A 13,534-nucleotide genomic window follows, 5' to 3' on the forward strand; every position below is an offset into this window, starting at 1 on the left:
TGAATGTTCATGGAGCTGTTGAGTTTGGACAGATGAAGACCATGAAAATGCCTGAGGAAATGCAAAGCAAACCAGATATTGACATTTGCAACATTAACTTAAAACACATTTTTCTGTTGTTGTTTAGAGATCTAAGTTTAAAAGATGCTTTAATTACCATTCCATCCATTTCCTCTCTGCTGTAGGCTTGATGCTTGGCAGCTGCAGACTGAAGATCCTTTTCAGGAGCTGGTTTCTTGCGCGGGTGAAGTCCAAGAACACTGTGTCATTTATGATGGCATCGAAAGAGTTTGGGTCCAACAGAACAGTCACGTAATGACCAGCAACACAAACCTGCAGGGACATCATTTTAGTTGTTCAAATATTCTGTACTCTATAACCAGACCTTATTAGAGTTCCCTTTTCCAAAAAATACTTTAGTTTTCTGTCTTTTAATTTGAAACTCTATGGAATAGTCAGTTATTTGCTATAAATCCCATTCAGTGAAACACTTTATTCTATATTGGTAAAATAGAAAGTTGTGCTTGCCTCTGAGGAACATATTTCAGATATAGTCAGATTTAAAGTTTTATGTGGGACTAATTAACTTGTTACCACCTCATGTGAATTCTAATGTCCTTTTAAAATGAATATGTTGTTGCACTTATATGAAAACCTTGTTTTAGTGCATTTTAGATCATATTTTGCAGTTTCAGATCAGTTATGACGCGTTGTTCTTGTATGCAAGAAAAAAGACCTGCTTTGTCAAACCACAGTATGAATTTTTAATCTATTTGACAGTCAAATGTTATTTTATCATACTCAAAGCAGCTTCTCACTTCCTCTAACGTTGCCATTTTTGTAGATGAAAATTCAACACCACAGTCATATGATCTTTATCATAACTTACTGTGAAGATATCCCCATGTTTTTCTTTCATTCGGGCCAAAAACTTTGCAGCATCTTTTCCAAACTCAAGAGCGTGCCCCAACCATGGAATGAGACCTTTGTCCAGAGGTGGCTCATTTTTCTGTCTGACAGGTATAAGGAAACTCATTAAAATTCTAACAATGTGATAGAGTTGGTTTATCTGTGTTTCATTCATTCATGAATCTCAACCAAGAAGTTAGGCGTGAACATGAAGCATACTTTCTGTAGCTGAGAAGTCATGCACGTACACTATGGTATAAGTAAGAAGAATCTTTAGTTTTTAGTTTTATTGTGTTATGTTGTTTAAAAACAATGCTAAATACAGAAAGAATGAATGAAATGCTATTCTAATACATCTCATACTTTTCATTAATGTATTTCATTAATTATCAATTGTATTTAACTAAAATAACAATCGCAAAGCTTTTATAAATTTTTACATTTGCAAAATGTGCTTTTGCGGTATTTTCACCATCCTCCAGACTCATACAATGTATTAAATGAAACTTTGGTAATAATTTAATATCTGCAAAAATCAACATATTAATAAATGGCTTTACCTTCTGCGAGTGGAGTAAAGGAGAACTAGTATAAGCAGTCCATTAAGAAGTAAGAATATTGTCCATAACATGTTTCCGTGAAGTCTGATACTTGTGCTGTCCCACAGATAATTTACTCCATGGCAGCTGGCAACTCCCTTATATCTCTAAGTCTGGCTCAGCTTTAACTGCTGCTTGTTAGGAGGCGTGGAAAGGTGTGGCTGCTGAAACAAAGTGTTGCACCATACTCAGCAGCAGCCACGACAGAAACTACATCCACTGCAAATCACACAAACTGAGATTACATAAGATGAAACTCAACTGCTTCTACTTCTTTTTTTTTTTTTTTTACAGCTTAGCTAGGTTAGACCTTTCAAAATTACTGTCAAATAGGCTGCACAACATATTTCATTTAAACTTCATAAAGTGCATGGAAATACCACCTGCCAGTAAATTTCACAGCAGTGACATCATCAAGGTAGGGGGACTCATGTTTCATTTAGCAAAGGGTTACGTCAGGACTCCCATATTTTATCACATGCCCCACCCCACACAAGTCCTAAGGCCTTGCTGGTGTGAAATATTTATATGACAACATCCAACTTCCCTTTTGTCTATTTTTACCTCCCTTAAGATGACCTCCTACACAATCATAAGCTTAGTATCTACTGATGATACTACCTGTCACACTGAAACCAATGATTAATTTCCCTATTGTGAAGTTTAGAAAAAATCTTCATAGTTTGAGTTTTGTTTGATGCTATGACAGTATTCTTACAAATGAAGAACCCTTTGGTCAACTTTACTAGACTTAAAACCATTATACAACCAATCTAATGAATGTAAATTATAATCAATGGTAAACATAAACAAATAATGGTATGATAACACCAGACAGTGAACTGGTGTAGGTACACTGCTGCAGCTTGCATTTCGAGACTGATAGCTGGTTGCTTGGTGTGGACACTACCAGCAGAGGGTAGTCGTGTACTTACAGCAGCCTCGCCTTTCAGCAACTGGAGAGAAGTTCAGTAGTCGTGGGTCCTGAAGTGAACTGATGTATTACTTCAGGTAAAAATCATAAAACTCAACAGCCCAAAAGAAACTCCTCGACAGATACTTTTCACCTGAAAATGACAAGTAACGTCAATGCGGCGCAGCTTGGCAGGTAGGTTACATTAGTGATACCAACAACGTTGTCCCGTACAAGATATTTAAGGAATATCAAAGATGACACAGTATTTTGTTGAACAGGCAAAACCATAGTAACAGCAGGCGAAAATTTAACGTCACATCCACAGGGACTAATTTAAATTCTCTACAACGACAGTGTTTTGTTGGTAAATGAGACGGACTGTAAAACAATGATGATTAATTAAATTTAAATAATTAATGTACGTTATTACCCCAGTGGCATTAAATGAGTAATTTGAGGGTTATTCCCTAGAGTCGCACGTAGCGGTTAGCTTACTACAGCTAGTGCTAACATTAAGTGTGCGCCTTGCTAATCGACACCTGACTACAACAACATGAAACTTCAGTTCCTACAGGAAACACAAACACTGCAGTTAATGTTCAGGAATTGTCAAAAGAAATAAACATGCTAATGCTAATGTATATGTTTACAGCCAAAGAATAATAAATAACAATAATAAATAACCATAAAAACATGCCTGTGACTTATCATTGCACAAGACATGATATCTACCTAGATATTCCAGTATCCCTCATTTCACAATTTCTGACCCAAACTGAAAAGAGATTAATATTCAACAAAATGATAAATAAGACAATATTTTTATAATAATTTTTATAAGACAATATAATATGTCAAATGTAATGTAAAACAACACGCCTGTAGCTTGCTATTTGCAGGTGCCATGGTTATATACAATTCACACATACATTAAAATCATCATTACATAATAATCAAGTATGTATCATTTTTTAGTGCATACATTTCCATTATCATGAAACACCCTCCTCATTTGAATAGAAACCGGCTCAACCAATCGTAGTAATGCCTTAAGACAACTTCTAATTTTAAATAATGTCCTATAGACACTTTCAACATTGCATTAGCATCAGACTTTGTATTAGAAAGTATTACCCTGTACCCATTCTGCAATACAGGCTAGCAGTTAATTGGATTTCATAATGCTATAATATTTCTTTGACTGAAGCAAAATGATCAGTATTAAAATCACAATGTTATCACATATCTAAACATTTGGTAATCCTTTACAAATCACTACAGGTGCTTTCAACTTAGCATAAAGCCCAGGAACAGAAGCACATGTTTGCACATTTTTGTGAGCCAGATGAAATCTCTTCAGTTTATTGAAGCATTTTGCCATGAATTTTTGATTTGGCAATGTGGTAACTGATGACTGTAGCCAGTAACAGTAACTTAGTTTGAAACTATTCCCTTGCTTAAAGATTTAAAAGTGCTTATCCTTATCATCAAAGTGTTTCAATCATGGAAATGGACCAATAATAGAAGAAAATACTGTGAATGGTACAATATAATGTCATTTATTGTTTTCCTGCAGTATAGTGAATTTACAAATCACAAACTCTGATCTAAATTAATTCCACCTCTGTTAAAGTCATACCCAGGTATGATTAGTTTAGCCATGTTCTGCTGGTTTTTATAGTGTGATGAATTTAATATAATTTGAAAAAATAATTTTCTGCCCCTTAGTGTGATGTTACATTTAAAAAAGAAGATATTAACTGTCTAATGCTTTCAGTCTGCAGATACCTCCCAAGGGAAGGGAAGGGACCATCAGCATTGACGGCCAATAGGAACAGTGTCTCAGGAATAATGCTGTTATTATGTTAATGACCCTAAACAGCCTGTTTCATAAAAGGTGGGTGTGGCGCACTGGAAACCAAATGACTTTAAACAAACAGCCTGTGGTATAAACAGACATCACATACAACATCACATACAACAAAGGTTTTAATATGTAAAAGTTTGTCAGAAAGCATTTTCACCCCACGTTAATGTCTAATCCACCTTTAAAGCAATAACACATTACTATTATTACCTTTCTTCACTGTAAATCCTTTATTTCTGGATGGTTAGGAAATACATATATTTTACTTCAAAGTCAAGGTGAAACTAAAAAACGTTGGCTTCAGTCATGTCTACTGGGTCAAATAAAAGGCAGGTAAAGTGCCCAGCAATTTGACCTGGATCTCCATCATGCTTTTGAGCTCAACAGCTGATTGTTAACGCAGCAAAAAACGAAGAACAGCAAATGTACATTGTTTCGATCTTTTATCTCACTATTTCTAAAACTCTGAAATATACATCACAATATACACACAATATACACAAGGACACATATATAATCTGATGCAATCCACTACAAAAATACCCTGCAATGTAAATGCCATTAGATACAATGTTAGCCCTAATTATACTGGTAACAATGTAAAGTTATCTATGATTGAATTATAGAATGACAGTATGCATAATCCTGAATAACTCAACTACTGTAATTACTACATTAACACAGCGAGAGGTCTTTGTTAGCCTCCTGAAGGAAGCTAATCTTTTCTTAGTGGACCATGTGATGATCATTCCTCCAGTAAAGGCTCATAAGTGGATGGTGTTAAAGTTTCCGTGGCCTAGTTAGACACAGCTTTTTCACATTATTTTCAAACCCACCCCAGCTTTTATCAGACCCACTCTGTGGCCAAGGACTGGTGAGTAACATTTGCTCAGGAAATTAGAAGTTGGAGTGAAGACTGTATGGTGAGAACTGAGCAGTTCTCCTGCAGATTTCTCCTGAGCTCTCATCCAGCTTAAACAGTTGTCACAGGCTGACACAAACCCACAGATTTCCTGAGAATTGGGTGCAAAGGCGGACCAGGATCTCTTTTCACAGAACAAAATGCAATCTTTTCAGAGAAAGGCCCAAGAAGAACGTGCTCAGTCATCCCTGTCCTGTACACCGGTTTAAACTCCTTTAAGAACACAAAAACATGTTTTTGGAAAGATTTAAGGTCAAAAATATGAGATGCAGTTGCACTTGAGAAGTCAAAGGAAGTTATTTGATAGGACTTGTCAGCACACTGTGCTGAAATGAAGTGCACCTAGAGGGGAAAATGCAGAGCAGAGTGACAGATTGAGACATTCTGACTTTCTTTGGAGAAATCCTCCATAATCTTTATCAGAATGGTGCAACTGCATCTGTTTAGAGAGGTTATTCTGTAACACCTCATTTTCCACCAGTTACAAGCAAAGTTTGACTCATGTCAATAAGTTGTCGTGTTCACAGCCCAAGAAGAATTACTTTTGCTGATTTCAATGACAAACAGATTGTTATGGGGTTATGTCTTCTAACATTTTAAACAATAGAACATTAGCAATGGCCTCACACTAATGTCAAAAACATTATGAGGACTTATGGTGCTCTGTCATGGCTGACACTGTGGAGTCAGTTGTTACACATTAAAATTGAACACATCTTAAGCAATGCCATGTCCAAGTTACTAATTACACCACTGATCTTACACATGGAGATCAGTTTTCTCATCATGGTTGGTACTACTCAGCCTGTAAAAATAGTGTAAGCTCTTACATATGTGGCTTTGGATGGGGCTGTCTAAAGTTTATGATGTCATTAGAGTTATCTTGGTTTGGAGTTGACACTATAAATCTTGTAGAGAGCCTACTCTGTGAACTCTAGAAATATGTGGGCATTTACCAGGCAGGGAAAGGTTATAATGGGAAATGTAGTATTAAGCATTTTTGGAGAATGATCCCAGACACTGATTCTGACCATTTAAAAAAAACAAACTGTCTTAATATGAATCCCCAAACTTTATGGAAGTGCTTCACCAAATTGCTGGCATACCCCTTTTATGTTGATGATTAAAAAATACTACAATTATAAGGCTGTGTTTTTCATAATCAGATCATTATGAATTGATTATTTGATTAATCCAGTTTATCCCAAGAAGCACCCACCCAGCTATCCCTGTGTGTTCTGCAGTCAGCTACAGTCTCATGTTACTGTAGATGTTCTTGAAACTGACCTATCAAATACAGATCGCCTGCAAAATATCCATGTACTCCTTCAGCTGTGGACTCAGATCAGTAACAACACATCCGTTATTGGCAAAGGTTTGCATATCGTTTCACTCAGAAGAATCTTAAATCATCCATGTGAAGAAAAGTGGCGAGGAAGGGAGGGGAGGGGGAGTTGGGGGGGAGGAGTCTGAGATTGACTTTCGCATCCATTCAGTCTTTTCTGCAGCAGCATTGAACTCGCCGAGAGAGCGAGAGAGAGAGAGAGAGAGGGAGGGAGAGAAAAGAGAGAGAAAAAAAGGCAGAAGCAGCCCAGTGCTATTATCGCCGAGGCTGCTATTGCTCACCCCCGGGCTTTGTGAAATGCACATCAAACGTGAATTGTTTTGCGATTCACCGAAGAACACTAGTGGTGAAGAGGAGTGGTCGGGGACGGAGATCATTATGCACTTCTAGATCGACGGCGCCTTGAACGCGGCAGCAGCAGCAGCAGCAGCAACAACATCGCAGAGCCTCAAGTGCGTTTAATCTCCGAAGTTGTGTCAAAGCGGGCGATGATTCGCATTTGATTGTTGCTCAACTATCTGGAGAGGACTGCAGAAGGGCCAACGCTGCATTGTGGCAAACTGAGACGCTGATTCCTCCCCGAGGATTGCACAATCCGCTCTCGCCCAAAATGTCATCTCAGGCGAAAGTCAAGAAGGACAAAGAGATTATTGCCGAATATGAGACCCAAGTGAAAGGTTGGTAACGTACAGGCCTGATCGCATTGTTATTCAGCGTGTCAAGGCACTATTGCGTAACTTTACCACAAGCTTTATATGGCTTTCAGTGTGCAGTGCTGTGGGGTGGGACAGATTGTGTGGTAGTTGTAGATGACAGTCTTTTTTTTTTTTTTGACATATTCCGTGGAAAAATGTCTCGTAAATTCATGTCAGCCATTAACCCTGAGGTTATTATTTGAATCCAGTTGTACAACAATGAAGATGTAACTTGGCTGAACCGGTTTTTCCCTCTATACTGAAGATGACTGTGTGCTCTGATTCCAGAGCCTTAACATGCCTAGCCCTGCATGTGTGGCCATGTAAACCAGTGGAGCTTCATAATTTGTTTCAAAGTGCAGCTGGTATTTCTGTGAGACTGTGCTTATGTTTTGCATCCACCAAGGGAATGTACCAATTCATCTTGGACATTTTTTTTCCAAGTAGACTGGAGGTCACGCACCCCAGATACTCATACAAGGTTCTCGGAGAGAGCTGTGTATGTTTTACAACTGCCTTTTGAAAAAGAATTACTTATAATTCTTACAATTTACATTCATTGATACTGTGATTTGTGTTACCTGAAAGGATGATAGCATAGCTGTGAGCATTTTCCTGACACTCCTGGACAAAGTGTAATATCGGGAGGATGAGGGAATGCTAGAGAAGGTCACACAGCAAACAGTTCAGAAAGTCCATACATAATGTATGCTGTCTGCATGAATTATGAACCATGAAAGGATTTCACTGTCTGCCGCTAAATATGTGACTGGATAAACCACCCAGAGAGAGAACACAGTCAGGAACACTGACACTGTATCAGAACAGACAGGGCAGATCGTATAGAGGTGGGTTGTCTTCTCAGCCTTTTAGAGACAACTTCACTGTAAGCTCTTCACACTATGTGCATCACCTTCTTGCAGCTATGGGTTTGCTCTGTTTAAATCTATCAGGCTTTATACAGACAGTGTGGGCCTCCTTTTTATTATTTCAAACCAGGAAAAGCTGATAACATTACTCAATTAGCAGGAAATTGATCAGCAACTATTTTGATAACGGAGTAATTGTTGAATGCTGTTTCCAAGCAAACATGGCAAACATTTTCTATTTGCTGTTTCTTCATTTCAAGGATTTGCCGCTTTTCTTTGCTGTGACAATGAAGTGAAAGTAATTGGGTTTTGGACTTGAGAGATAAAGATGTCATTTTGGGCATTTTAGGAAATTGTGAGTTTTTTTTCAACTATATTCTGACATTTTATTTACCAAACAATTTAACAAATAATTGAGAAAATAGTTTTTAGATTAATCAATAATAAAAGTAGGCTAATTGTTAGCTGCTGCCCTAAAAGCAGGATAACTCATGGCATGATCTGCATTGCAGTTCAGAGAGTCAGCTGTATACAGATAAGTGGACATGTCATACATGTGCTGCAACTGAAATGCAAATCATGCAGAATCTAACAGGCAAGAACTGCATTTTAGATTTTACCTTAGTTGTACCACAAGCCCATTTTATTTTATATTTAAGATTAAGATTATCTTCACTCTCGTGTGTCTGTCCACTAAATATGAAGCAACAGTTAGCAGCCATTTAGCTGAGCTTAGCTTAAAGACTGGAAATAGGGGAACACAGCCAGCCTATATTTTTTGGCCAGGTGCAGTGACATCCTGGAGTCAAGAAGAGATACTCCAGCCCATAATCCAAACTTGTTTTTATGTTTATTTTTTTGTGCAGATAAAACAAACCAGATATAACCTGTTAATTAGTTTTAGAGGTGCTAGTGAGCAAATGTTGTGAGCCTGACATATGTGGACCAAAGCTTGACAGCATGTGTCTGGAATGAAGGGTATGATTTGCATTTTGCATACAGAGGTGCAGTTTACTTTCTCACTGTCCCCATTTATGTGTTTGACTATTTCACACTCTTTCTTTTGCACTCTCACTCTCTCTCTCTCTTTCTCTCTCGCTCTCTCTGGTCTCCAAACCAGCTTTGTGGCTGTGAGAGAGCCATCACAGCTCCGTCTCTCGTCTCGGTTTCAGGAAAAGCTTTTAAGCTGACATCTTAAGCTCATTTGCAAACTGGGCTTAGATGAGTTTGGAGCTGTGGGGGCTTTACTCTGACACTGACACTGGCCTCCAATAATGCTGAGTTGCTGACTGCACAGAAGTTCAGACACAAACCTAATGCACTTTGCGGTATTTTTGAACATGCATTATTTCAGCAACAGTGGGGTCGTGATTGTTGTCGTGCTGGTGTGTGTTGTGATGGCTTCACAGGTCTGGGCCTGTGTTGAAGTTATTGTCATATGACATGTCTGATTCATTGATGACTGAATAGTTACTCATGGGCAGAAAATACTGCTGTTTATCATAACATTTAGTCATCATTTAGTCATTATCTTGTTTGTTTGTAACCACAACATGAACATGTCTTCCTGAGAAGCAATTAAGACAGGTTTTTTCCATCCAAGGTTTGTAGGTGACCAACGTGAGGTATCTCTAAGCTTCCTGCCGATCCCAAAACTGAATCACAATTAAAGCAAATTGCTCTAATAAAGTATATTACAAAACATTTACTGTAAGATTTGTTGTTGCTAGGGGAACGTATGCCAGTACGTAAGACTTGTGTAACTTAACCATGACTTTAAAGGGATTTCTGTCCTCAAAACATCAGAAAAGATGAGAAATAAAAAAGCCCAAGATAAAATTATATGTAAAATTTGTAATATTTTGTTGTAGAAATTGATTTAGGTTATGCTGTCCTGCGGACAATGTGACTGTAACAAAATAGCATCTTACTATAGGCACTCCCACCGCCACTGTATTTGCTGCAGATATGCATTCCATTAGGAGCATGTAGACACACCCCTCTGTGTGTATTCATCATAATGAAAGAATGCTTAGACTGATACTGTCTTGAAATGTCAGGGTTGCGTTACGACAGTGAAACAATGTCTTTGTTGCCCTTGTCTTGGTAACGTGTATGAGACGCTCTGTTGCTGTGCTGACAGAGAAAACTGTTTGGAATTCTGCCCAGTGTATCCTGGATTTTCCTGTCCTGTTGTTGCACAAATAGTGATGCCTTTCCTTGTTAGAAATATTTGAGTGGAGGGACAGAGAGGAAGAAATGTGAACTCAAGCAAATAGACTATAGAGGCATACCATAGTCATTAATGCATTCAGAAGACAAGTGTTCACAGAACACAGCCTTGATTTGTTCCAAATTATGTCAACGTGTCAGATTGGGTTAGGCCACATGTGACTAGCCACGCATGGCAAACTGCAGACACAGCCCCGGAGACTGTTACTGGCCATTGCTGTGTTAGGGTACTGTGGTGACAATGACTCCTCACTACGTGATATTTGCTGCTCTCTGCTGCAGTGATGCAGGAGCCTAACTAGCATCCCTGCAAGGCAAACCAATAGGTTCTCCCCATTTCATTACATTATATGTCGGAGATCCAAGCACGTAACCTCTGCATATAAGGCCTCGTAACGGCTGAGCTCAAACAGGTACCTTACTTTTCTAAGGAATAAACCTTCAGACAGTATTCGCATGTGACAAAATTATTTGGGTGAAGTGAATGTTATATCAGTTGAGGGATTGTCTGTATTTGGTTGGCTTGATTTAAATTGTTATATATTTAAAAAGGTTAAACACCTGTATCATACTGTTGCTCAACAATACGCCGATACTCAATCACAACCAGAATGATGGCAGAGGGAAAGGTCTTTTCTTCATTTTACTCTGCTTCAGTTTTGCCGTAAGTGTCTGGAAGCAATTAATTTATACTCAGAATGCTAGTTAAAGTCACCAGAACATACCAGGATGTTAACCATATGGGTTAGGAGAAAAATAAACATTGCAAATGGGTAAAGTCCTATTAGTAAAATTTCCATAAGCCTTTGGGTGTGGAACATTATTCATTTGGGTTAAACACTGTTCCCAAGGCAGAATACCTGATGTGGCACATGACTCTGACTGTATTCATTGACGAAAAACCTTTGCTCTTGTGAAATCAATAAAAAGATAGAAAAACAGACTTCATTTAGCTTTTTGAGGCTTAGTTCTTGCAATGTTATTCACTTGAACTCCTCCCCAGCTTCCTCGTAATTATGCATTACTCTTCAAAGGCCTGAATCATTCATTGAATGTAGTGCAGTATTGCACAGTCCCTAGTAACAGTTTAAGTTCTAAAAATAACATGCTCACAGGAGAGCGAATGCAAATATCACGAGTCTATTTGATGTCTCGCTGATATAATTATGCACTTAAATCAGTTTAGATTTGCTTATTATATTGTCTGCTTATTCTGTTACACTGTCACTGTGTGATTAGAAATGATTAAAGTCACATAGGCCAAAAAATTGTGTTGTTCAGTGCTCTATTTTAGCACAGAAGTACATCGCAGTGACATTTCTTTCTATTTTGAACTTGATTGCTGCCTCGTTCATCAGCACAGACTGTTTATTGAGTATACTTCGGAGCAGAGAAAGTTGCCCTTGTCCTTGGCCATTATGCTAAACAGACTGACTGCTGTGACTGTCAGAAGAGGGAGCTGGCCTGCTCCCATTGAGATGCCTCCAGAGGCATGTAACCAGGCAACTGGGCAACTATGGGGACCATGAGGGGTACATCTCCAAACAGCAAGGGACTACATATTTACTCTGTCTTCTTCGTTCTTGCTCATTCATTCATATTTTCATTCGCACACTCACAGACGATGGGGGAGGCATTTTTGAAATCCTTTATTCTAGATACAGAAACAGCATTTAGAAGTGAACAAAAGGGCTTTTCTTCCACTGGGCCATCTTTTCCATTGATAAATTTCTACAGAGTTCCTTTGAGTGCACAGCAATCATATGCATGGTTGAAACAGTCTGTCATAATGGAATCCTCAGCCATCTCAATGTTGCTCAACTGCTTCTCATTGTCTTGTAGAGAGAGAAGCTTTGTTTAACCCCCTGTGTTTGTGTTTGTGTGTGTGTGTGTGTGTGTGTGTGTGTGTGTGTGTGTGTGTGTGTGTGTGCGCGCACGTGTGTGAAAGTGTGTATTATCCACACATTTGCCATATCCTTACAAACAGTGTGTAATAGAAAAATCAGTATTAATATTGCGATACTTAATTCACAGAACAGGCCTCGGTTCTGATTTATGGTTGATCCCCAGCAACACATTCAGTAGCCACTTAGCCACTGGATTTATGGCTGGCTTGCAATAAACAGTATATGGATGAAATAAAATAGGACCTGTATTCCTTTTCAGTGTTAATGTAAAACCATAAAAGTGTTGTTATTACTTCACTGGACATGTTTATCACCTGGAATCCCAAAGGTAATTAGTCACAGCCAACTATAGCACCGATACAGGCTGTGCAATACAAGAGGGAGTCTGTAGTTATTTAACAGTGGTCATTTTGAAAAACATAGATAAACTAATTACACTCTGAACACGCAAGCTACACTATTGAGATTTTTGGGACATAATAATGATGATTAACTTACTTTTAACTAACTGTAAGAGTAGGAAAACAATACCAGGAGGCTTCCTGGACATTTATTGTTAAACTCTGTGTAACAGACTGTGGGTGCTATGAATAGGAAATATTTTCCCAAAGTGAAATAATGCCTTATTAAGAATTTAATTCTGAAGTATTATATTCCACATGGGTCTATTTCTATATCTATAAAATGTCTGCTCGTAAATACCATATCAACCGAATTTTCAAATGTCGACCAAAACATAATTTTTCCTCATTCTCAGACAGGGGCAGTTAGTTTCCAAACCTCATAAGCAGAAAACCACAGCAATCTTTTAATCGAAAGAATGCCTGCAATTTGTTTTTTCAAGACAAACTTCTCTGAAGGCTCGCTCAGCACAATGCATTTTGAGAAGCTGACCTATTTTATATTTTCCGTGCTGTCTGCTGCAATCATCAGACATGCATCTCATACGCACGTGTGCTACCCCAGCATTTAGACACCCCCGCACTCCCTCCCTCCCACTCTATACACACACGCACACGCACACACACACACACGAACACATACAAACATACAGACAGCAGACAAATGCACTTTGACATCCAGTTTTATCCAATTATGATGACTTTGTTCTTTTATTAGTGCTTGTGCTGGCTTGACTGTGTCCTCACATATTTGTGTGTACTATATTATGTGCTTTGCATGATTCACTGCTTAAGGACTGTGGTTTAAAAGTTGACCTGCACCACTGTTTGGCAGGCAGAAGAGAGGCCCAGCATGTAAGCCCCCCCCCCCC

General features: G+C 38.5%; 2 protein-coding genes across 3 annotated transcripts in view; one reads left to right on the top strand and one right to left on the bottom strand.

Moving 5' to 3' along the window:
* Positions 1 to 1,608, bottom strand: part of LOC111657863 (prostacyclin synthase-like) — a 6,896-nt gene extending 5,288 nt beyond the window's left edge. The window contains exons 1-4 of the mRNA XM_087175104.1: positions 1,470 to 1,608; positions 890 to 1,013; positions 158 to 333; positions 3 to 51 (exon numbers count right to left, since the gene is read on the bottom strand). Coding sequence (XP_087031230.1) covers positions 3 to 51; positions 158 to 333; positions 890 to 1,013; positions 1,470 to 1,540 — 420 coding nt within the window. The 5' untranslated portion in view covers positions 1,541 to 1,608. The remainder of the gene's footprint in view (positions 1 to 2; positions 52 to 157; positions 334 to 889; positions 1,014 to 1,469) is intronic.
* Positions 1,609 to 6,736: 5,128 nt separating this feature from the next.
* The window catches only part of LOC111657848 (SLIT-ROBO Rho GTPase-activating protein 3-like), a 31,013-nt gene continuing 24,215 nt past the window's right edge, over positions 6,737 to 13,534 (top strand). For both annotated transcript variants that reach the window (XM_023410177.2, XM_023410178.2), the window contains exon 1: positions 6,737 to 7,235. In XM_023410177.2, coding sequence (XP_023265945.1) covers positions 7,169 to 7,235 — 67 coding nt within the window. In that variant the 5' untranslated portion in view covers positions 6,737 to 7,168. The remainder of the gene's footprint in view (positions 7,236 to 13,534) is intronic.

Source organism: Seriola lalandi, unplaced genomic scaffold (genome assembly GCF_002814215.2).
Source record: "Seriola lalandi dorsalis isolate HSWRI2012SDOR001 ecotype SW California unplaced genomic scaffold, Sedor1 jcf7180002054416, whole genome shotgun sequence".
Taxonomy (NCBI): Eukaryota; Metazoa; Chordata; class Actinopteri; order Carangiformes; family Carangidae; genus Seriola; species Seriola lalandi.